Source organism: Lissotriton vulgaris, chromosome 2_1 (genome assembly GCF_964263255.1).
Source record: "Lissotriton vulgaris chromosome 2_1, aLisVul1.2, whole genome shotgun sequence".
Lineage (NCBI taxonomy): Eukaryota > Metazoa > Chordata > Amphibia > Caudata > Salamandridae > Lissotriton > Lissotriton vulgaris.
Genome location: NC_141687.1, coordinates 1722426920 through 1722453028, shown reverse-complemented (window position 1 = coordinate 1722453028; position 26109 = coordinate 1722426920). Strand labels below are relative to the sequence as shown.

Genomic DNA, 26109 nt, shown 5'->3' with positions numbered 1-26109 from the left:
GGTGTAGGGTATTATCAGCGAGCGGAGGAGTTCGGGGCCATCAGTTTTAAGAATTTTGAAGGCAATAGCGAGGGCTTTAAATTGGAAGCGGGCTTCCACAGGAAGCCAGTGGAGTCTGTGAATGGTAGCTCTCTGGGAGCACCTTCTATGAAGTCCTACTATTGCCCTGGCCGCAGAGTTCTGTATTCGCTGAAATCTAGTAGTCTCAGCTTTGTTAGCGCCTAGTAACAGGACACTCGCATAGTCCAACCAGGCAAGGATGGTGGCTTGGACGATGAGCTGCCGCGTTTTAGGGTCGAAGAAGCCTAGAATGGGATTAAGGCTTCTCAGCAGCCCAATACATGTCGCGGCTACTTTTTTGGTGTGGGTCTGGTAGTTAAGCGCGGAGTCCAACCATACTCCCAGGTTTTTTGCCAGCGATTTGGGGGGGGGGGGTAGGGCCCAGCAAGGGGGGCCACCCTGTAAACTGTAAGTGAAAGTACATAACATTACAGTAGAACATAGCCACATTGTCAGACTGAACTATAATAGAATTACGTAAGGCTGCTATAGCAGCAAGGGGGGAAGATGGACTGGATTCTTTGACATAGGAAGAGATGGTCCAGCATCCAGGTAAAGCTGTGAATTACTTGCCATCAAATGTTGATGTCGGCTGGAGTAAGGGTGCAGAACATGCTTATTTATTATTATCTTCTCTGGTTTATGGGTTCTCTTGGCCACGGAAACTGATTAATGATTAACTGTTACACTGGCCCAAAGTAGGCTTGAGTAGGCAACTAGGTTGCAGAAGTTGTAGAAAATATCCTAAACAATCAAAGTTTGCTGGGCCTGGGTGTTACAATTCCTATGTGTTCCTTGCGACTAATGTCTTCAACTCATCCTAAGAGACCCCAAGTAGCCCACCTGAGCAAGGTAACATTCAACTGTGAATATGAACTTGGCAATGATACCCAAAATGTTCCCTAATGGAATGATTTCTTGTACTTGGCTTCCTCTACAGCTTATGTTAAATCCTAAATTCCTTGTAGGATGTTAGAAAGGTAAGGATGAAAGGTGCTGAAGCTGTGTCACAGTGACAACATTGCTTCATATCCTTGTGGGCTCATAGGCTTGTGAAAATATAGACAAAGCTGTTGATTCTACAAAGATTCCTAAACTAAGTGCGAGTCAGCACATAGCACCTCCTAAAGATATATATATATACCCATAGCATATAAATAATTCTTGTAAATACATTGAAGACATTCACATACCGAACTTCACTCACCTGTTCCAGGTCACTCAGCAGCCTCATACAAATACCAATTTAACCAAAATGGTCACTCTAGTATCAGTTACCACATCTGGAAAAATAAAGTCCCTAAAAAAGTAATGACCGAAAAGTGTTTATTGAGGGATGGCCGAGGTGTGAGTTATGTTCAACGCGAAGACACTGTTTACACCGTCCACAGAGTAATGGACTTTAAAAATGTGTTATTAGCTCCCTAATTATATTTAGTGGAGGCTTGTAAAGCATTCTATCAGGGATTAAACCTCACTCCCAAAACATGCTGACCAATAGGCACCCCTTCCACCAGCACCTGACCTGCTGAAATAGCTGACCTACTCAAATTTACTGAATTATAAACCAGCCCTTTTGAAAATAAACACAATAAATAATTCACTACCTCCCCAACATTGGCTGAAATGGGATCCAAATCTCTTTCAATACACCAATCACACAACTTTCGCCATGCCGATCTATAGGCCTTTGTTGTTCCTGGTACCCATGAGCCATTGATAAGTTCTGAAGCCTCCGCCGATAGGCCTGATACCTGCCAAATTCTCCTGAAATCATGCATGCCAAAAGTCTTAATTGGCCCGATCTCACCAGATTGTGAACATTCCCCTGAACATCCATTAACACCTCCTGAAAATCCGGGATCATCAGAGGATCCTCGATCAACATGCTCATCAAATCTGAGAACCAAACCTGAGTCTGCCAAAAAGGCACTATTAGTACTAGTTCTGCCATCTCTTTTCTCACCTTCAACAACACCCTCTGAATCATAGAGAACGGGGGAAAGGCATACATCCTCCCTGAATTCCATTCCTAGAAGAAGGCATCTATCCCTTTCGCCTCCGGGTCTGGCCTCCAACTCAAAAACTCTGCCCGCAAACAAATCCACTTGAAATGGACCCCATTTCTCTTGTAACCTCAGAAACACATCCCTGCTCAACCTCTAATTGCTCACATCCCTCAGATACCTCGAACTCCAGCCTGCCTCCACATTGCTCTTCCCCAGAATATACTGTGCCTGCACCATAATCTGTCTGTCCATGCATACCCTCCAGAATTCCTACACCAATTCCGCTAAACCCCTCAAACGAGGACCTCCCAATTTGTTTACATAACGAACCGCTGATACGTTGTCCATTTTCAATAACACACAACATTTTGCTTGATCTTTCACAAAACTCCTGATTGCAGAGGAACCCGCTAAAAGCTCTAGACAATTTATATGCATTCTCTTCTCCTCCACCCTGTTGTGACTGTGCCACATCTCGCACCCCAACCTCCTAGGCTTGCATCCGATTCTATCACCATATCGGGTCTCTCCCCAAAAATGGCTCTCCCATTCCAAGCCTCCAAGTTCATCAACCACCACTTCAACTCCTCCTGAGTCTCTTTGTTCATTCTTACTTGTTGATAATACCTTGCTCCCATTCTCAAATGATACACTTTCAACCTCTGCAATGCTCTGTAATGCAATGGACCCAGAAAAATTGCTTGTATTGAAGCTGACAACAGACCCAACAACCTTTCAAGCTGTCTCAGCGTTATCCAATTTTCCTCCTTCACTCTCTTCGCCTCCTTGTGAATCTTTCTCACCTTGTCCATAGGCAACCTCAACACACATTCCAAGGTCAAAATCTGAAAACGTAAAAATTGAATCTCCTGAACAGGAATGACACTCGATTTCTCCCTGTTCACCACGAAGCCCAGATCTTCTATTACTTTTATAGTAAGCTCTGGCTGTTCCTAAGCCAATGATTTCTCCTCTGCCATAATCAGAATGTCGTCCAGATATACTATTAAACGAATACCACTTGACTGTAACCATGCTACAATTGGTCTCATCACCTTTGTAGAACACCAAGGGGCTGAAGTCAGACCGAAAGGAAGACTTCTGAATCTCCATCGCCTGCCCTTCCACCTGAACTGGAGTAAATCTCTTTGTTCTACACACACTGGTATTGAAAGATAAGCATCTTTCAGGTCCAACCTCGTCATCCAATCTCCTTTCCTCAACACGTCCCTTAACATATGAATTCCTTCCATCTTGAAATGATTGTAACAAACCCAATCGTTGAGCTCTCTCAAATTTATAACCAGCCTCATCTTCTTGTCCTTTTTCTCTACCAGAAAAATATTGCTCACAAAACAACCCTTGACCTTTTCCGCAACCTCTATTGCTCCTTTCTCTTCCAGTGCTTTTTATCTATTGAATCACCAATTCTTCTTGCTCCCTTGCAAACCTTAACATGCTCGGACTCCTTTCCACTTGAAATCCATATGATAACCTGTTACCGTTTGCAAAACCCATGGATCCTGAGTTATCTCTTTCCACCTCAAAACAAAATGGGCTAGTCTGCCACCCAATTTTACATGGGTAGAAAAAGGGTCTTTGGTTTGTCTTACCTGATTAACCTCTTCCTCTTCTATCAGATCATATTCATTGTGATCTCAACCTCTGTCTCTGAGGGAAAAAAATTCCCTGGTCTGATCTCGAATTAAATCTGTATCCATAGTTGTAGGGTCTGAAACCTCTGGTAAATGAACCTCAGGTAATTATATGACCTCGGCAGGGGAAACGACCCCCGTATTGTCCCGGCCAACCCAAAAACCTTCCTTATATGCTTTTGCGCTTTCCGAAGGTAATCAAATGTTCCAACATATATCCCTAATTCTTTAATGAATTCTTCACCAAAGAGCAGTCCCTCGCTCCTTTCTCCCAATTCTTTTGAAGCCATATCTGCTAATTTCGCATCTATTTTCATCAATATACTTTTCCTCCTCTACATGCACAAAGCCGCATTAGTATTACCCAAAAGGCAAATTGCTCTTTGCACCCATTGGCGCATTTCTAAAATATCCACGTTCGTATTGCTCAAATGTGCCTCTTCACACATGTCAAACACTTTAGTGAGAGGCCCGAGAATGTCCAATAACCTGTCCTGACATCCTTTGAGGCCCTTGTCGAGAACTCTCCTTGGGTCGCGACCTGATTTATTTAGAAACTTCATCATTTTTTGATCTAACTCTGGAGTGTAAGCGACCTTGTTACCCAAACTAGGCCTAGGACACACAGACCTAAGGCACATTCTCACATCTTTTGGGATTTCTCTACGAATCCAATAAGAGATGTATATTGCAACATGATCAGCCGGCATCCACTGGGGGCATAACGGATGCTGAATTAAAGTAGGGTCAAACATTTCTTCCCCCTGGGGGTCGAGAAATTCTTTTTTTTCCATTTTAATCCTCTTTTCCACAAATTTCTTTTTCTTCCTCACAATTTCTTCTTCATATGTGTCATCCAAGCTTGATGAACACGTGATTTCCACATCCCCACTTGTGGATGATGAATCATACAAGACTACTCTATGACCTCTTATCTTCGCCTTTATATCGACTCCTTTGGCTTTTATAGCCTTACTTTCCACATGAACCTTACGTTCATTTTGTTTTTCATTTTGTTATTGTTTAATATTTTTCCTTTTCTGGGTCTTTTTTACGCATCCTTTATTTGAACCACTTGCCACCACCTCCACTTCCTCAGTGGACCAGAAGACCTCTTCATCTCGAGGTTTTTCCCTTTCTCTTTTCTCAAATGTTTTTTCAACTGTACTCTCTATCTTCTTATCTATTGACACAGCCAATTCCCTAAACATTTTGTCCATGTACTGCCTCAATTTATCATCCATGCCTGATCCCTCAATCTGATCCATTTTAAATTTAAATTCCTCTAAATCTTCCTCCTAAAAAAATCACTTTTCTTCCGATATTTTCAATCAAAACAAATTAATCACACACCTTAGATCTCCCAAAACACTAATAAGCCTCTCTCCTCAAATGCACGCCTATAAACTGACGAGCTCCGAACTACTTTAAAACTGACAGAATATCATCCCTAAATATGGATGACCCCTTTTTCCTTGCAACATATCTAACATTACAAATCTTTTAAAATGGCCGCCTTACGCAACGTCTTGCATACGGCGGCCGGCACCAGACTAAAACTAGAAGCCTCAGCTGATCCTAATCGCTGAAAGCATTCCTCACTAGCAGGGCGCGTTCTTCTGAACATTCACTCAGCTCGCAATTCAGCTGTTCTACCTCACGAGTCCTCCGCACACCCGAGCATGCCAACAGATCATGAAATCTACAAGGCATTATTCAACGCTCCGTCACGTGACTCCAGAACCAAGACGCTCACGCACAACGGTAATTACCTTCAATTTAAATACAAATGCAATTGTACTTAAAATAAACATCTGACTCTCTCCTACACGTTTACCATCAAAGCGATCGAAATATGCATCTTGATTAACCATTTAAAGACAATATTCAAAAGTTAACATATTTTTATATTCTTTAAAATAACTCCTTTTTCCCACATTACCAAATACAGATATTTTCCCAGCAAAATAGACTCATTCAACCGAAATTCTTAAAACTACTACATTCAATAAATTATTCTGTCTCAACCATACTTTAAATAAACACCAGCTCAAACTGTGCTTATCTCTTGTGTGAGCAGCAACAAAAGAAGAAAGATGGCTGACTGTGTTTAGATATTATGCATGTTCAGTGTTCTAGACTGTTGCTATTGTTCTAATTCTAAGCTTTTTTGTTGCTGCTGTGTGAGAAGCAATAAAGGAATATTGCATAATATTGTCCTCCGGGCATTTGTCATAAAATGTAATAAACCACTGGGAGTGCCTTGATTAAAACCATGCGGCAATATGGCTACCTTCTTGCTTAGCTCTATGAATGGCAATCCTGAATTATCCCAGGTAGATGTTTAGTGGGTAGAGTGCTGCTAGAGAATCAAAATGCCATAGTCTTCAGTGTCACTGTAGAGTAACAAGTTATGTGATTGTCCTGCGTGCAACTTTATCAGCATGCACTTTGGCAGTAGTGCAAACACAGGACCTGATGTACGAAAAGACAGATCACAAAAAGTTGTCACAGATTGCAACCTGTCTGTGAATTTGCAGTATGACCTATGTGCTAGGAGATCCTGCTGCAAAATTAGAGGGGAGAGCGGTAGTCACTGAACGACCCACCTACTAAATAGTTGTTTGGCAGGTCGCTATTTGCTAGCCCCGTGGTTGGCTTCAAACACAAGAATGGTGGGCTGCAATGGACGGCAGTCAACCTGGTATTTCAAAACCGGAAACCTTTAAAAAAGCGGCCCATATTCCTTACAGGAATAGGTGGTACTGTAAAAAAAAACGTTTCCCATTCAGGAAGACATTATGTGGACCACTGCCTGCTCCCCCTGTATTTGACCAATACGATCCCCAAAGGGCAAAGGGTCCTATTGGGAAAGCTTCCCCTTTCCAAATCAGTTCCCACCTTTGAGGTGTTGACAACTGGTCAGTTGTTTGCAACTGCAAATGCATTCACAACCCATTGAATACATATCATACAGATTTACAGTTATGACTTAACGTCCCTTTTGCGCTCCTTTTCCGCTTCACAACTGCAATTCTGTAAGAGTCTGATGCAATATTTAACCACCATTTTAAGCATTGCTTGTACTGAATGAATAAACGTCATCCATACTTGGATGGAAACTGATATGCAATGAGAGTTTGTGCATTGCAAAACAGAATTTACTCATACAGATCTCAAAACTAGCTTTTTAATACAGCACCAATCATGATTCTGAAGCTAAGTGAAAGGGGGAAAGCAGTGCATAATTTGAGACAATGGTTGCCATCAGAAGCCATCAGCGCTTATTTTTCTGCATCAAACATTTTGCAATCTAAGACGGAGGAAGAAAAAGACGAAAAACCCGTCACAAAAAGAGAATGCAGGAACCTCTACAAGTGAGTTAAAGGAGCAGGGTGTAGTGGACCAAAGAGGCAGGGGGTGGTTTTAAGACTATTAGCCTTGGTATTTGGTGTGATGATGTTTAATTACATCAGCCAGGGACTGCTGAAGAGTGCTTCGGCACCCAAGCGCTTTCTTTCACAAATGACTCACTTGAGGGGAATAAGCAAGTAATAATTTCAAGTCATATAGCATAGTGTACACCACCATTGGCTTTATGTCCTGATTTCACTTGTCTGCCAGGTAAAAGGCAAGCCCTGGTCTGAGAGAAGGGAGCCACTGGGGCAATAATGGTTAAACTGGTTAGTGTGTAAGGCAGATACTTATCGATAGACCGGCCTAAGATCGTGATTGAATGTTCAATTGGAACTCAGTACAACTTTGTAAGCACCAGTGAGAAAGGTTCCTTGGGATTTATTCAATAAAAAAGTTGAGCCACCATTTTATTTCCTGATTTTAGGCATGACAGCAGTTTCTTCCGAAGTTCCGAATATAGACAATTTGCAATATCCTGGTCTGGACGCCATCATAGATGAAGAATCAGTAGTCAGGTGCTGCTCAGTTTGGTGTAGAAACACTCTCTTTAAGGTTTTCATTTGCCAACAGCATTTATCTCGGTCTGAAAGGACAATTCACTATCATGAAGACTCACTAATGTGGTTATGGGATCATTGGAAGTTGCACAGGAAATGGTACATTAGTCCAAGCCTCTGGTGCAGATCTCATTGTTCCCCCTTCCCCTGATTCCTACCCAAAGTAAAACTTAACTTGTGTCTCTCGTAAGTATTTTCTTTTTAAAGGATTTTATCCAAAGGCTTACAGCTCTGAGGTGAATCTAGGGCGTACGATATAAATGCCTTTCATCTTTCAGACTAGAACAAAATGGAGTGCCTTTTGCAAAAGCAAAAAAATGCAGGCCTCGTGAGTAAACATGGCTTTGTAGTGCCCGGAGGGAATGATTGATCAAATGGAGAGTGAAATAAGATATTGATGACCAAACACAGTTCTGGGTAGGCCGGGGTGGAAAACTACGCTATGCTCACGGAGTGTGCGTAATTTGCGCAACTACGCTCTACAAGATTTGCACGTAGCACAGTGCAAAAACGCATAGCGTAGCGGGCATTTTTTGCTCGCTCGCGGTCATCAACTTCAACTTGGTGACTGCCAGCGAGCAAAACACCATCCTGGCGAGACTTTTTCCTCATTCGCGATCAGCAACATCAAGTTGCCAATTGGAAGCAACTAAAATAAACCTCCCTGCGAGAATCTCAACGCGAGGAGGTCAGGTTTCTCATTGCGAGTGGTCACGTATGCTCGCGACCGCTCATGATGAGGAACTACCAGTCCACGTTGAGAAAGCTGCTGCTGTAGTACAAACCTACTCGAGCGGCAGAAAATGACCGTTTGCACTGTGCAAGATGCCGTTTGCATTGATTGCACAGTGCGAACAAGCATCCGGCACTGTGCAATCAGTGTGAACAGCATTTTCTCTACCGCACTACACAGTTCGCGTAGCTTACATAGTGCGAAGTGCACTTTGCGTAACTACGCATAGCGCTACTACGCAAACGCCACCCTGGGTTAGTTCTGGGATTGAAATTTTGATGGGAATGGACAAAACAACAATTGTGATCTGCCTCAAAAGAAAGACTTATTTTGTGTGATAACTGCACCCCCAACACCACATTTTGCCTTGTGAGCCAACAAAATGTCTTGTTCAAGAGTCCAGTGCTGCTGAGAGTTTAAGTAATCAGCATATCTCGGTAGGGTATGTTGAAAATTCGATAGAAATTGATGGTATCATGGGATAAAGATTGTATTTTGAGAAGGAGAGACTCTCCCACTCTCTTAAACTCATCTGGGACTAGAGTGTTGGAAAAAGTGAATTTGTTTCAGTAAAACTCGAGCTAACAAGCCAGCGACCTTTTAAAACTGCCGGCTGATATCAGACGAGGGAGTAAAAAATCTCAGCTTGCTCTAGTCAGTCTTTCCATGGGTACCTGGGGCTTGTAATAAACCAGCAACATTTCCGTGCACTTCAGACTGTAGAGTTAACTGAAAAGGGTTAATTGTGCTGCTATTTATTCCAGCTGAATCCTGCAAAAGTTGACACCTCATTAGTATCTCCTGTAAGGAAATTCTTGAAGCCAGAGATTTGTTTATAAGGAACTGTGCCAGTTCGTGTTAAAAAGGCGCGCTCTCTGGGCCAGACAATGCTCTCTTCATACACCTTACAGCAAAGTTGTTTAACTCAAGACCCTCTTGAGTGAACACATTTGGATGAGGCCCCCAAATATCATATCAACTACTATTTTCTCACAATTCATTTGTGAAATATTAAATATTGGGAGCGAACTAAAATATTGTGGTATTATGAAATGTAGACTAAGATTGACCTTTAGTTGCGCTTTATATACATTTTCACAATTCAAATTTGCCAGCTAAGCATGTTAAGGGAAGATTGTAGTGACTTTATAAAGAATAGCTCCAGAAATGACGTCCAGTGTTGGTACATTCACTCACTCTAAATACAGTATTATTATTTTTTTTAACGATTGAATGTTCCCTTCAACATTTTTTTCAGTAGATTTTTACGTTTTTAAGCTTTGCAGTGATGTTTATACTTTTCCTATGAAGTATAATTTTCCCACTAACGTCGGAAACATATTACTGATTTTCAGAGTTACTTGAGCAGTGGCTGATGTAGACTCTGGTCTTCTAGTTGCCGAAGGCCCAAGTCTGCCTGAAACTCTCTTTGCACTTACAAAAACATAAAGTAGGGGCCGATTTATTGACTAAAAGAAATGAAAAGCAAATGAATCCCACAAGTAAGCCCAAAATGAAACACTTTGCTGCCCTATAACGTGCACAGCCTTTTGCAACCGACCAATGGTCTCAATAAGTGCTAGCACTCAGAAATATGATGTGTTCTGGCACTTGGAGTACTTTCTACTGTCGCTTGTCCCGAAGACCTAAAATTCAGGTAAAAGATAGATTCTCTTCAATCCATCCATGGGGCAAAAGAGGAGAGAATGAACAAATGCTTTGTGTGAAACACAATTACAGAAATATGCCAGCAGCACCGCAATATCTTCCTTCCTTACCCCATGTCTATTCCCTCAAAGGGTAAAACCCCAGGCTCTAACAGATGTAGTCTGCCATCATATGACCTTAGACCTTTTCCCGGGATGGCCTCTCACATGATCTTAGGCCTGCCAGCCTCCATTAAGTGACTTCGCTGAAGTGCCATAATAATTGTATGAGTAATATAGCACTCCAAAACAGACACATCCATGGTGAGTCAAACCAGTGAAACCTGACACTCCCCAGGAGATGACTCAATCTTTCAAAGTGTGCTATGAGTGTCCCATATGTAAAAAAAAAAAGCCATTGTGCCAAGGCCAGCATTTTGTCATGAATTCCCCCTTAAGCTAAAAACTAAATAAAATATACCAGAGTCAGTATGTTGCCATTCATGCCACCCAGATACCATGGGTGTCCCTTTTGCCAAAGGTTACCTTGGTATGTTGGGGTAAGCCTTTTGACATGTTTACCCACACACACGCTTACACATACACACACACATGTATTCTCTCTCTCACATGCACACACTCTCACCCGCAAGCACCGCCTCATCATATATTTAAAAGTATTTTATTTACTTACCTCAGCTGCCAAGGATGGTCCCATTCCAGCCGATTGCCCTCCATTTTACTACAACTAATATAATATTATTCATTATTAGTTTAGTAAGAAAAAATTGCAGAAAGCCAGGAGAGTGGAGCCTCAACCAACACCCATAAGGACGAGCTGCCCCAGTGTTCCTGGCACTGAGTTTGCTGCCTCCGAGGCCAGGTTTTGCAAAAGGAGTGCTAGGTCGCAAGGGCTAATCCAGGGGTTACAGCTGTGACCCTTAAATGATGTCCATGAACGTTGTCTTCGTTTTAGGGGCCAATTACGATGTTGTTAGGAAGGACTCCGGATGGGATTCTGTATTGTAGAACCCTTGTTTCCTACCAAATCGTACTGTTTTCCCAACGACCGATTACAATGCTCGGAACCCGTTCGAGCAGACCGAATCGGTTCCAAAAGGCATACAGACAGCCCGAGTCTTTCAGAGCCGATTCGTACAGCTCTATGGACATGGTTTCCAGACGAGCGATTACAATGACCGATTCAGACAGCCATTTTGAGTCAGTTTGCCCGAGACGAAGCGGCTGCCGGAATCTGTCTTTAGGGGCCTGTTGTGACCCACCTTCTCCCAGAGGCGTCCAAATGTGGCCCGTGGGGGTAACCAAGGGACCCCTCTTCCCACCCATGCAAAATGTGGTAGGCACCTTGAAGTGCCTGCAACAGGGTGTAAGGCTTTCCCCAACCACCCTTTTTTTTCAATGGGAGCCTGTGTTCGTGTTCGGAACACAGGCTCCCATTGAAGTCAATGCGAGTCCAACCAAACGATGTTGGGAGGCATCGTGATCGGTTGTCTGGACTCATAGAACCCGATTCGTTTGGAAACTAGTCTGGAACCTATTAGTTCGGGACAGTTTCCAAATGACATCGTAATCGGCCCCTATGATATATCTTCACACTATGATCTGCCACATTCATATTGTCCGTCAGGGCGAACTGGAACTTCCAAGCAGTAGTTTTATGGGGTAACTTTTAGAGCCAGCATCTCGTGGGACCATTCTTTTTTTTTTTTAAACATCAGCTTTCAGTGACACAGACAGTGTGAAAATATATCTGATTAAAAATGTTGAATGCTAGCATAGTGACTCCTAGCGTTAGGGCTAGAAAATTAGGTGTGTATTTGTAAATAGCTGGAAGGTTGTGCATCTCACTCACCTTTGTGGGGTTTGCATTGGAGGAACTGTATATAAATGTAACTCTCTGCGGCACTCTAGTGTCTCTTAGTTGTGGTATGTGCTGGACAAAAGACTGAAAACATGGCAAACTGTGAATTCCATTAAAAACGAATTACACATTCACCTAATGTCTGCCATCAGTCAATTGAGTGAACTCTGTGACCTAACTATAAAATATATCCATATTTTATCCAGTTTATTTCTTTACCATGGCTAACGACTTGTTTTCTCTTGCTTTGCAGCTAGAAAATATTCAGAAACACATATGGTACATGTAAGTACAATTGCTCCCTGTATGTTTCCTTGTATTGCCATTTTTTTTAGAGCGCTTGTGTTTCTGTGCAGAGTTAGTGGAGCTGAGGGAACTGGTGGAGATGCTCAATCAGTAGAGTCGGTGGATAATCACCATATCCCAGATGTAAACTCCTGACCATGTGCTCCTTCGCCTGATTCAGGGGACAGAGATGATCTCAATTCTCTCTCTGCAATGCCCAGAATGCTGCAGGTTACCGGAAGTTTCCTCTCTGTACAATGCCAAGAATGCTGCAGGTTACCGGAAGTTTTCTCTCTGTACAATGCCCAGAATGCTGCATTGTTACCGGAAGTTTCCTCTCTGTACAATGCCAAGAATGCTGCATTGTTACCGGAAGTTTTCTCTCTGTACAATGCCCAGAATGCTGCAGGTTACCGGATTGTTCTCTCTGTGCATTTCCCAGAATGCTGCAGGTGAATGGAGGTTTTGCTTGTGTTGACTTATGACACATGCTTAAACCGTAATTGCTAATTTATAGCCATATGTCCGAAATACATATTAGTAGCATGCTGTTGGGCCTTTATAGACCACCTGTGAGGGGACTAAGTAAATAAAAAAAGAAGTAACTGATTAAGATCTAAAGTGACATGCTGCATTACATCTATATGGCCAGATGTACTTAGATTTGTAACCACTAAATTATTTGGCAGACCAACCTACCTATTAATAGGTTTGTTTGCAAAATAAGAATTTGTAGTGGGTCACAATCTACCCTACCTCATGATTTGTCAAAAGCTAGGCCACAAATTGAAACTTACTCCGGGGTCACAGAACTCCTTGACTGTAATCCAGTTGAAGGTTTTTTTTCATGCAGCCCATTTTCCTTAAAGGAAACAGTGCTGCATTAAAAAAAAAAAAAAAAAAAAACACACACTTCTTATTAACATTCACAAAGAGAATGGATAATCACTGCCATTCAGGAGTCAATAACCTAGTAATGGTTAGCAGCTGAAACTGCGTTGCAAACTATGGAGGGCTAGTATTCCAAATCGCAGTTTGGAAAAGACGCTCTGCTTCTGCCCCTTCCAAATTGCGGTGTGGTATGCATTTCTAAACCCATTTTGCAATTTGGATAGTACTTACCGAATAGCAAAATGATTCTAGTTTTAATACACACTAAAAGGCATTTAGTAGTTGCAAAATCATAGGGTTTGCAACTCCTAAAGCTTTTTGGTGATGGAATTGCAATATTACTACTCAAAATCCGTCCCGAGGTTGTCCTCCTGTTCTGTAAATGTATCTAGTTGATTGTAATTATTTGTTACAGCTTCTTTTAGTAGTATGACTCTTATGTTGCCCCTTCTCACCCCTCCCATTTTCTGGCAACTTCATCTTGCTGGGTCTTGCTACAATTCATCAGATAGCAAAATTATGTAAACTTTGGTCTGCTTGAGGGGAAAAGGGAGGAAAGGCGTGTCAGCTCCCAGAATCCTTTGACCATGTAACATAGTACTGGGTTCGATATCGCCTCTACCCTTTACCAGATATCTGTCCGGATGCTCCAGGCCTAGAGTGTCTACACCTTCTCAAACCACATATTTAGTGTTGGCCCTGATTGTCTTTTCCAGGTTCTCACCTGTACTGTGAGGGTGTAACCAACCATTGAAATATTAAGCTCCTGTCAGTAATGTCTATTCGAGCAGTTGAAAAAGCATGAAGAGCGTCCAGTACTACATAGGCTTATGGTACTTACCTGACTTCTTATTCCAGGTCCCAAATAGTCTGGTCTATACTGATAAAGTTTAGTGTTTGCTTCTAACTACTACCAAATTCCTTTCCATTCTAGTACTCAAGCATCCGGACATGTTTTTGAGTATGGGGTGTATTACAATAAATCCCATACTCGCTCACCTAATTTTGATGCTTTTAAATGAAATACAGCAGGACATTGAACAAAGTAAGGATTTCAGTAGGGATTTGCCATGAAAAAGCCTTTCTTCCACGTTTCTTAAATCTTGAAGTTTGGCCCCCTTGAAGGAGCCGGCGCTCCTAACCCTTATATCTGAAAGAGATCCCTTAGGGATTTGGTGTGTGGGTTTACATGGTGCAGTGTTCAATGTATATGTCAGCAATAGTGTTGCACAAACTGAGCCTACTCTCCTCCTTGCAGTGGTGGGAAGAACGAGCCGGAGCCTGAGCAGCCCACGCCGCGGAAGGTGCAGATCCGATCCCTGCCGTCCCTGGAGGACATAGACCCTGATGTTCTGGACTCCATGCATTCCCTGGGCTGCTTCCGGGATCGCAACAAGCTCTTGCAAGACCTGCTTTCAGAGGAGTAAGACGCAGCTGTGTTTATAACGTTTTAACAAGGTAGTGGGTTGAGTTGGCACACTTTACCTGGGTTGCAGTGGGATGATAAGTCTTCCAGTGGGCCACAGGGCCAACAGTAGTGCAGGCTCAACCACTGTTTTGCATTCCTGTGACCCCACAAAGGATCACCTGGAATCCAGTTTTCATGTGGATTTAATCCTTTACCTCCCTGAGAAAGGGTCGCCTCTTTGGGGGTCGGGAAGTGTTTATTTTCCAAGCTAACACAGCTGTTAGACTTCCTCGGAGATGCATTTTTTTTAGGTACCTACAGATTATTTCTCACAGTACACACCCACATTTTGAATTCAATACCAATGTCAACAAAACTAAACAACAAAGCAACTTTAGTTCTACTTGCTGGCACTGTCAAACGTCCAGGGTATTATAAAGTGTCCATTTTATTAAGCATAAGTATGCATATATTATTTTTGGAATGGTTCATTCAGATTCTCCATGCAGGGCCAAAGATATAATGAAAAGGTATTGTATATGGTTGCCCGTCATCTCAGAACGCACTAGTATTGACTAGGGACATGATGGAATGGACGTTGGCAAGGTGTGTAGTAAGTAATGCTACCACTGCAGCGTTGGGGGTAGCAGTATGGGAAAAGGTGAATCAGTGCATCCCCTCTAAATTTGGCTTTGAAAGAAAAATTACATCTTGTCTTTGCTGAATGGCACACATTCTCCAAAGACAACTATTTACAGGCAGGTGTCAAGCTAAGAATGAAAAACAACAATATAAATTGTGGATGCCTATTTGACCACACGTGGAAATTGTAGGTTATTTTTGTGCGCTAAGCCCTGCACTAACCCCTGCCCAGCCAGATCAGCTGTGCATGTGTCTGCCCACGTGCAACAGACTCTGGGCACATGGCCAAGCAGTAGACAATTTTCAGTGCACTCTCGCGACTTTGGAGGGTTTATCTTTTGGAAACAAAATGTCCACCCTGCCACTGTGACACTGTGAACCAACCAACACTGTTTGCTCTCACCGACACCGCAGCTTTTTTGGTGAAAACACCCCAAAACAGCCCTGTCAGTGGTACACTTTAAATATGGCAGATCGCCAGGGCTGTTCCTTCACCTCCCAGCTGCAGGTGGGCCTGCCAGTCACTCTTTAAACAAGGCCCTTTACCTTCCTTAATGTCCGCTTGGGGTAGCTGCGCGCTTAACAACTGCCTTTTATTATTATTATTTATTATTATCATTCTAGCCCAAATATCGATTGAAAATATACATTTTTTCAAAGACAGCCATTTAGATTAATAGTTATCATAAACAAACTATCACACTGTTGATATAATTTAGATCCAAGTTTTCTTTGTGGGTGGAAAAACATTGTTGTCAACAAAATTTGCTCTGCAAGTTTTACACCCACTTTACATCTGTGCATTTGTTTAGGTGGATTAGCGCATAGAAACAGAAAAATAAGTTGCTCTCATTTTTTTGCCACCTTACTCTTTCAGAATATTTTTAATATCAGTCATTGCTGTGAAAATTTACAGCCATTTTTGAAAGCTTGTTGGTGAACGATATACTTCATGCTCATTTCAGAATCGATTAATTTAAAATGCAAGGTTTCTTTTCTTTGTTGCCATCTTGCAAGTCCTTTCTAACATGTATGGGTCAGAGACAGTTCCTTCGTAGATAACGCTTCATTTCGTTGTACTTTTCCTATGACTTGATATTGCGAAAGAGCTTTGTTTTTGTCCTTTTGGTCTGACCCATATACAGAATTCGCTGACTCGCCAAGCTTGTATAGTCAAATAAATCATAAAACATACACACATGCATACATAGACGGGCTTTGGGTCATCATTGTTCATGCATTGATCTGATCACCTGTTGCTCACATTTTGTTTCCGCCCACCACAACTTATGGCATGGTGAAGTGGACTAGTCCTGTTCACCCATTGGCTCTCTTGCACAATTAAATCATTTTACCTGATCACATGTGCACATCTCCCTAAAAACAAGTGCACTTCGTGCCAGGGCTGGTGGGCCAATACTTTACTTTGCCAATGCTTTTTACTTTCCATTCTTTACGTTTTTTTCTTACGCTTCTTTCATTTCTGTCTTTTTACTATCTGCCTTATTTAGAGTTGGTGCGTGTGGGACATTCTCCAAATAGTGGTGGAATAGCCCTCCGTTTTATTAAGAGTGCCAGGGCCGGCTCTAGGCATGTGCAAGCTGTGCACCTGCACAGGGCCACCAAACCCCAAGGGCCACCATGCCAATATATATCCTTAATATATTAATCCTCTGAGGATGGATACATATTTGCGTGGTGGCCCCTGGCAGGGATTTGGCGGCCTCTGGCTCTGTTCCACTACTAAACACCCTGACCCCCTCCCCTCTACTGGCCTCCATGCTCTGCCCCGCTCGGACCACCTCTTCTAGGCCCCCTACCTACGCTCCTTGCCCAGGGCCACCATGAGCCTAGAGCCGGCCCTGAGAGTGCATTCATGTTAGTGCCACTTAAAATATAGGGGAAGGAACATCCGAATATCCACAAGATATCCACCACTCAGGCAGATGCTCTCCTGTGCCAAACTCTAAATAAAGTCTGATCCCTTCAGGCCACAGTTATTCAAAGCCAACAGTACCTTTTCTTTTCACCAATAAGCGTAATATTTTCCTATGATAGTAAAAAATAAGGTCAGATCTGTTGGCTATGCCAATGCTTTTTTCATTTGATACCGCAGTGGGTTCCTATAGGGCTTGAACTATGATAGCTCTGATTCTTCCTGTTTACCATGGCCTCTTTTGAATTGCTAATAGTTCCAGTTCACTGAAGCATGCCATGCTTAGACAGTTCTTCATTCAATTCTATGACTATAGACAACTGCAGGCCATCTCTGGGTTTGTCTTTTAGGCTGATTACAGCATGGCCACTTTGCCTTTAGGGGCATTGCTCAGTTTATATTCTTAATACCATTCAATGCATTAATGGCCATGTGTGGAAAATATAAGGGATTTTTAAGTCTTTATTAGGGATGAAGGATTTCTGTGAGGGGCATCGAACCTCTGACGGATGGACCATCTGTATAACTATGGACAAGTGGGCGAAGAGGCAGGTATGTGGGCGAAGAGGCAGGTCACTGGGATTACTAGAAGGGCATGAAGATAGTTTGTCATCAGTGTAGCTGTTCATACTACATTTGCTTAAAAGTGTTTCTGCGGTCCAAGTGGGGTTGGGTGGGAAAGGGGCTTAACCAACCTGATCATGGAGACCGTGCTTCTACAGTCCAGAAACCGATCTAAATAAGCAAGTATTTTGCCCTCTCTGTATTTTTTTTTAATATACGGTTCCACAAAGAGGTGAGATGAACTGGAATTCCAAAGTGTAGAAGGCCCACAGAAGGCAATGCAAAGTAAGGGTGTGAGAAGGTTTTATATCTTCGCAGGTTCTGGGATTTCATGGGTGCCCACTCTATTCCCCTCAACACTAGTCAGGATCTTGCATCATCCTTAGTTGATCGCATGGACTTCTCTGCAAACCTGTTGTTTGATTTTGATTTTCCTTACTTTCATGTTTTTTAATCAGAGACAACCAAGAGAAAATGATCTACTTCCTTTTACTGGATCGGAAAGAGAGGTATCCGAGCCACGAGGACGAGGATCTACCCCCGAGGAATGAAATAGGTACTCTGCACAAACCTCTTCGCTGTGGAGGGACTTACAGTATTGGTACATCTGTGACGTCAGGAAGGGAGGACTTGGAATAAAACGCATGTCTCAGCAATCCTACATTATCAGACATAAACACTTCAATGGAATCCCAATCATGTTCACCTATCTGGTCTCATAGAAAATAAGTGCATCCCTCGTTACCCACAATCACTGGCTTTGCACATTTCTAGTTTGTATCACTCATCTCCACATTAGCGGCCTCAAACACTTCAGCAGCATCTCAACCTTTCACATACCACAGGTCTCATACGCTGCAGTTGAGTCTCACTTATTCCTTCAGCATTGCTCTCATTCACCCAGTGCAATCTCGCTCATTCCCTTATCACTGATTTCAAAGACTTCAGTGGCATCTTGCCGGTTCGCTGATCTCTACCCTCAAGCAAACTGGTGATACCTCACTTATTCTCTCACGATTAGCCTCTTAGATATCGATAGTTCCACTCAGGCTTTCATCATTGATATTGTTTGGTTTATTAAAGTGTAATTGATTCCCTCATCATTGCCCATTGCACATATTAATGAAATCATTCATTACATCATCAGTGGTCTCATGCACTTCAATTAAGCCTCATCCATTACCAGAGCAATAGGATATTTCACACACTGTTGTATTTTAAGATGCTTAATTAACTATAGAACAAGGCAAGTAAAGTTAGAAGTGCAAATAATGAGGAAAGTTGGAACTGGTTCTGTACAAATTATTTCCTTTCGTAAATTGTTCTTTTATCCATTGCTAAGATCCTCCCAGAAAACGTGTGGACTCGCCTATGCTGAATAGACACGGCAAGCGGCGACCAGAGAGGAAGTCTATGGAGGTGCTCAGTGTGACAGATGGTGGGTCGCCAGTCCCGGCACGCAGGGCGATTGAAATGACGCAACACAATCAGAGGTAGGTGATATCAGGAGCCATGGTACTCAATCGAGCAGTCACCTTGCTCACTCCCTGCCAAGGTCAAGGCATGGTAAGGGCAAATTAACAGATGTACTCAGGACATGCAGTTATACTTGGAATATTATATAACATGGGATTCCACCTTATCAAGGATTAACAATCACACTACCAAACAATGGAGACACCTTCTTACAATGTGTAAACCGCCACCCAATATGGTGACAAAAATACTACCTGACAAATGAAGGTCAGTAGTGTACTTTGCTTTGAATACCATCTTGTAAAGGGTGAGTTACTGTATTTGGCAGCATGAATCTCTTATAAGGTCACATGCTTTCCACATGCTGTGGTTGGACCAAGAGTTTTGCTTTGGATGTTGTTAACAAGGCACATGACTATAATCAGACTATTGGTATGACATCAGCCCTGAGCAGTTTATACCCTACAATTTGTCAGGTTATTTGTTCCAACACCAGTGTTGAACTGAAAATGGCATGGCTCCTAGTGCGTGGTGTTTTGTATGCAGAGCTGAGAGTATCCTCATTATCTCACATCCAGGAGCACCAATGTGGTCTCATTTTATAGCATCAACACTGGCAATTTAGCATTTTTGTAGTAGGCTGTCCTTAAAACGTGTGTTTTGATCATTGAATAATTTTTTGTTTCATCACCAGTTCAAAATATCACTTTCTGCTTCTGTCTGTGCCTGATTCTGTGTAATTCCCTGCACTACGTGGCAGACACTACATGGTGCAGGAACTTACAGGGGGGCACTCAGTCCCAAAACCGGAGCCTGTGGAGACATGGAGGCCCTGCTTGGGGCACCCAAAGTCGTTTTCCGACAGGCTTTTCATGTCTGAAAGCCAGTCATGAAAAGCCTTTCGGAAACCGACATCATAATCCCCACAGCATAAATTCCGTACATAGGGGATTATGAGCGGCAGCCGACTGGCCGACGGGCTCCTTGAGCCCATCGGAAGCCAGTTGGTCCGGCCTACTGGTTTCAAATTCAACAGCCTTTATCATAATAAGGCAGTTGGTACTGAAACCTACCATAAGAGTCAGAAAGCCTCCGACCTGCGGGTGGATATTTTCCTACTCAAATCGTAATAGGCCCCTGAATGTGTAATTTATGTTTTCCCAATGAGAACAAAGAGGCACTTGTTATAATTATAAACCAAACACTTTCACTTCAAATGGAATAACATTGGGCTAGAAGAGCCCTGTGGACTTTGCTTTATTTCTTTGGTAGTTGTTCTAGAAGTTACATCAAGCACTCCAGTGAGCACCATGATTTGTGGCATTACCAGTGTACCAAATAGGCTAAGATCAACCTAATATCAATGCAGTACAACAGTACAACAACTTCCTGTTGAAGCTCACCATCCCCTAGAAAGACATACAATAAAAAATCTTGTGGCTCATCACAATCTGCTCCAAAAAAAAGGGGAGCTACTCACACTCACTGTCATTTACTCAAACATTAGAAACGCTTTTACTATTGACTTTTACTCTTCATATAAACACAGAAGAACGAGGCTGTGGCCAAAGTTGATGAAGGTGAGTTGCTTAAGTTCACTTTAAGTGTAGCACTATGCAAACTACAGTGCAGTGGGATAGAAGTCCGCTGGTATTACATTTAGAGCAATACCCACATAGCCCTGTACCTTATCTCCTGCTCCTTCCCTTCCAACCATGTGTTGAGATTTACCAAACTCCCTCTACTACAGTCCCTCTCCCTGCAACCAAACTGCTTCCCTCGCCCCACTCGTCAGCCTACATACTTCACTGTGTTATTTATTTATTCAGCTATTTTTTTTAATTGGTGCCCCTCTCTTCACCCATAATTCCCTAATCCCCACTTCCTACCTTTCTACTTTCCCCAATCTGCTTTACTGGTGTTTAAAGTAGGCCACACTGCTCCCACTTGCTCTTTCCCCTTCTTGTCTACTTTATTACCTTTTTGTGGTTGACTAATTTTTTTGAGAACGTGTCCCCAAAATTCTCTTTCAGGCCTTGGATATTTTAAGCAATTATTCTTTAAACTTTTAGTGATATAGAAAATGTAAGAGCTTTTTACGTTTTCATCTTTTGCCATGAGATAGGATTCTTACCCTTGGAATCTTATGCATCAATTCTTCCTTTTTTATAAACATATAGGAACTATTCACAAATGAATCTTACACTTGTGAGTAATTTACAAATGCAAGTTTATTGTTACAGTTTAACTTTTAGCTTGTAACTTTACTACTTTGGGCTGTCTAGACTTACAAGTACCCACCCTCTCAAAAAGGGGGAGCGGACAAATTTACGAGACTACAGTTACTACTGCCGAAAAAGAGCAGAAGTAAGTTCAACACTGTACTTGGCAAACCAGTGAAACTGCAAACTTAGCCGATAGAAAATAATGTAGGTATGGACTTAAAATAAAACCTCTTAGCATATAATGTTAATGTTAAATTAAATTAAATTATTTCGTATAGTTAAAAATATAAATAAATATAATGTAATGTTGAAACAATTATCTACAATTAAAATATATTTTCAATTGTAACATATTTTCATAAATTTCTTGCATTTAAAAATTAATGTGATTTTTTAAAAATAAAATACAATTAAATTACTTTTGAATAATTCTATACATCACTTTTAGTAATGATTAATTCATAATATACATAAATATTTACTTTAGGTGGACATTTTTTAATTTACATTTCAGTTTTTTAAAGTGTACTATACTCTAATTGTTTACATTTTAAATGTAAAATATGGTACGACTGTTGTAGCATTTTTTGTTCAACATGTAAAATAAATATCTCAAATTATTTTATACTAACATTTAATGTAAAACAATTTTTACTTCCCCTATCCTTGATCATGCATAGATCTGCTCCAGCACAGTAAGATCTCCTCCACAAGTGTGGAGTCTCCTTATGGTAAAGTGGCTATGTCTGGTGCAAGGCTTACTCCAGCTCTGAGCTGGATTACATTTACTACTGTTTTGGGCTCTTTTTGGCAGTAATTATGGAAGTGAAGTTTGTCTTTTTTGGGTGGGTTGGAGCATGTACCTCCCTGTATTCCCTCCAGTCCTCCTTTAACACCTCCTTGTTCCTACTTTAAGTCCCTCCTCCTTAGTTGTAAATAGTCCCCATGTTCCAACCACTCCTCTTGTCCCTCCCTCATTTACTACTAAAATGTACACCTATGTGTGTGGAGACACCACATTTGAGACAGACATAGCCGCACAAAAAAAGATAGGCTGGGCTGAGCTGTAGGCCTCCACCCTATGGGACTTAACTCTTACACTTTCAGTTACTTTACTACTCCTTTTGTTTGTTCTCAAAACCCAAGTGTAAAGTTACTCAAAAGTATAGACTTAATTCTATCCATCCTCTGAAAAAGTGGGTTAGAGCCAGGTTTATGAATGTAAGTTCATACTGATAAAAATAAACAGTAGTAAGTCCAGCATTACAACTGCCAACCACTTGTACTACATAACTTAACTCCCCCAATACAAATAAAAGGAGGTAGTGACATAAAATAAAAACCCATGGAAAATGATGTTAAAATATGTTCAAATAAATTATATTATTTAAAATAGTTCCAAATATACCCATAATAATATATATTTACAAGGAAAATATTTTTATGGTTTAATTATAAAGTATTTTATCATCTTTTCTAATTGATTCATTATTGTAACATCCATGTTTATTCAAACATAATAAAATTACTTTAAAATAAATAATTATTTTATATTGATATTTAATGTAAAACAATTTCTACTAATTTCTTCCATGTTCACTTTTAATTAATTCTGTACAACACTTTTAATAATTATTATTGCAGTACCAGAGGTTGGTGATGTGTAATGCTGGACTTACTTCAGCTCATAGCTGCAGTAATTTACTACTCTTTTGGATCCCTTTTTGGCAGCAGTGAATTTAGAGGGCAGTTTTCGAATAGCAATGAGGTTACTCTTGTGTGGGTGGTGTATATCCCTTCCAAAACACCTCCGTACTCTTTCCTAAGTCACTCCTATTTAGTAATAAGAATGCCCCATTTTCCAGCCACTCCCCGAAGTTTACCAAGTAGTAAACCTGCATGTGTGAGGAGCTCCCCATAGAAAAGATATGGCATGTAGAGTTAGAGATTTACCCTTGTAGGTTTGTCTGCAGCATTTTGAAGTACTTTAATAATATTACTGTAGCACTTCTAGAGAACTACAAAATGCAGTTTGGGAATAGGGTTCCTATTTTGTGGATAGCATTTTTACTATTTTAGTGCTATAGACTGTACTATAAAGTGCAGTTTGTGAATAGCCCCCATAATTTGTCTAATTGTGAACTTCATCACTAGACTAATTTTACTTATAATGTAAGTGTTCTCCAGTTCTGACATTTTTCAGTGTCAGATTCTATATTCACCAGTTATACAACTAACAAGACATTCTATAGTTTGACTCTGAAACAATGTTATACCAGTCCTAGAGAAAGTGTGTGTAGTTACTAGTAAAAAGTTCTTATTTTTTCCCATCACATCCATAATACAGTAATTACTGGGAGTCACAAAAGGAAAGATGACTAGCTATGAAAAGTATTATTGTTTAGCCTCATTTAATTTCTGCACAGCAAGTGTTCACTTCATGTTTATTGGTGCTAGCTGCACACCCCAAAAGAAAGGTCGTGTATATCCATCCATAACTGGATGATTGCCTTATAACCACAAGCTCACAACCAATGGCTACGCCAGATGCAAGCACAACAGTACTTCTGTTACAGACCTTGGACTTCACAGTCAACATAAAGAGGTTGTGGTTAAACCTTCCCTGTAGAATCCAACTCTTAGATCTGGATATAAGAGACAGGAGAAAATGGCCATTGTTTTTGTGACATCATAGCCTATTCCCATCACGTTATGTCGTTGACGCTTCGGAGGTTTTCTTCATCTCTATGGCATCATTTGTGCATTTAGTTTAGTGGCTGGATAATCACTCAATACTTTCAGAACATGACTGGGGAGATCTAGATCCATATTTAGAGTATGACAGACAGGGTACTCCACACAAGCATGGGGCATACTCTGTCTGCCAAACTCTTAGTTCTCCCGCTATAAATTTGTGTGAACCGTCGTGTTTCCACTGGCGAAGGCTTCATTGGCTCCGCCAGTGGAAACCTTGACAGCCTAACTGACATAAGATTGTCAGTCACAGTACTGAAGACCACGCACCCAATTTAGGGTGGAAGTTTCCACATACTTTTTTCTTTTTCGGGACCACTAGGCAAAGCCTGGTCGTTCTTAACAGGAAATAAAAAAACATACCTCCACACACTAGGAGAGAGCTCCCATCATGGCGGGAACATTTATTTTTTGTTTTTCAACTCCTGCTTTGGATTTGACCATTAACTAATAATGTATGTAAATACTCAGAAATAAAGTGGCTTAGCCCTAGAGTAATATCAAGAACTGGAATCATTTCTCTTTACTGAACAAGTTCAAAGGGGGATATTACCAGGTGATTGTGATGTGAATTATTTATTGAAATATTTACTGTATTTTGCCGAGTCAGGCATACAATATAGTTATAATTAAAGCGCACTTAGCAGTACTGATGCCTTACCGAAGGTCTCTTGACTATATCTCCCTATTTAGAATTCCAGACATAAATACGATTTATTAAAGGATTAAATAAAGTATTCAGTAAGTCTCCGTGCATGAGGTTGTGAGGACATTTTTTATAAGACTGATGATTTCTCCATAAGCATCTGTGCTCATAAAGCCAGTAAGAAGTGTAAATGGACTGCAAGATCGGTCAGAATGCAAACATTTCACCAGGTTCCATAGCATTAAGATGACGTTAAGACTACTCCAAGGGTTCTTGTCCATGTTAAGTAATGGATTCTGATGTGGCGCTAAGGAACAGGTCACATTTTATAGATTCCAAAAAGAATGTATGATACTTTATCACAATTTTAAAATCTATGTTTAGTCTGTAGGTCGAACTCCATGGTCTTGCCCATCATACCTCACAAAAGGTCTTCATCCATTCCAGCCTCACATGTTCTTGAGACCAACCTCTACAAATAGGATAGGGCAGATAATTTTTGGGCTGTGACACACAGATGTGAGTTATAGTCTAAATTCTCAGTTTTCACAGGACATCCATCCATGTACAACAATGAAAGAAGACTGGAGGTGGTCTTTAGGCAGCAGTCAAGAATTACCAGTTCACAGTCAGTTTAGGTGCTTGGTGGTTCAGATGGTTCACTTGTCATTTCAGGCTATGAATCTTCCAGATTTTCTTGTTCACATGAAGAGCAGATTTGGATAATATTTGGCTTAATTTGACTCTGCAGGTAAACTATTTAAAAGCAAGGTGGATTTCACCCACTTTTCATTTCAACTATTTTTCCCTCCACCCCAATATACAAATTTTCTATTAGTTCATCGTTATAAACTCAAAAGGATTGGTGGAAGAAGCTACCATGTACCCATCTCTGGAACTCCTCGCTTCTTTCTCTATGACTCTAAGAGAATTATCTAAGGTTGAGAAGTAATCTAAACATACACATTTTCCACTCAAATGTTGGCCATATGAATCAGTACTTGGCGCCAAGCATTTTATATACCTTTATTCAGTCAGATGCCTTTATTCAGGCTGATCTAACCCACTGGACTATTGCTCTGGCTTATCCATCTAATTCAGTGCTGCAAGAACCACCTGGTAATGGCATGAGATCACCAATGAACGCGTCCTCTCGCTGCAGACCTAGCCCCTGGTTTCATTGATTACTATTGGACATACAGGGGACTGACTCTGCCGAAGTGGCTCCTATATTGAAATCCCTTTCCCCAAGGCGCTCGGAGGTGGCATTTCTACAGTGTGCAATGGCCTACAAATACCCACAAATACACACATACTTGTCAA

At 41.3% G+C, this 26109-nt stretch overlaps 1 protein-coding gene across 1 annotated transcript in view; it reads left to right on the top strand.

The window, feature by feature from the left end:
- BRSK2 (BR serine/threonine kinase 2) overlaps positions 1–26109 on the top strand; it is a 683888-nt gene that overhangs the window by 522675 nt on the left and 135104 nt on the right. Inside the window, exons 9-12 of the mRNA XM_086957728.1 lie at positions 12213–12244; positions 14394–14558; positions 18144–18241; positions 19028–19178. Of these exons, the coding sequence (XP_086813854.1) occupies positions 12213–12244; positions 14394–14558; positions 18144–18241; positions 19028–19178 (446 nt within the window). The remainder of the gene's footprint in view (positions 1–12212; positions 12245–14393; positions 14559–18143; positions 18242–19027; positions 19179–26109) is intronic.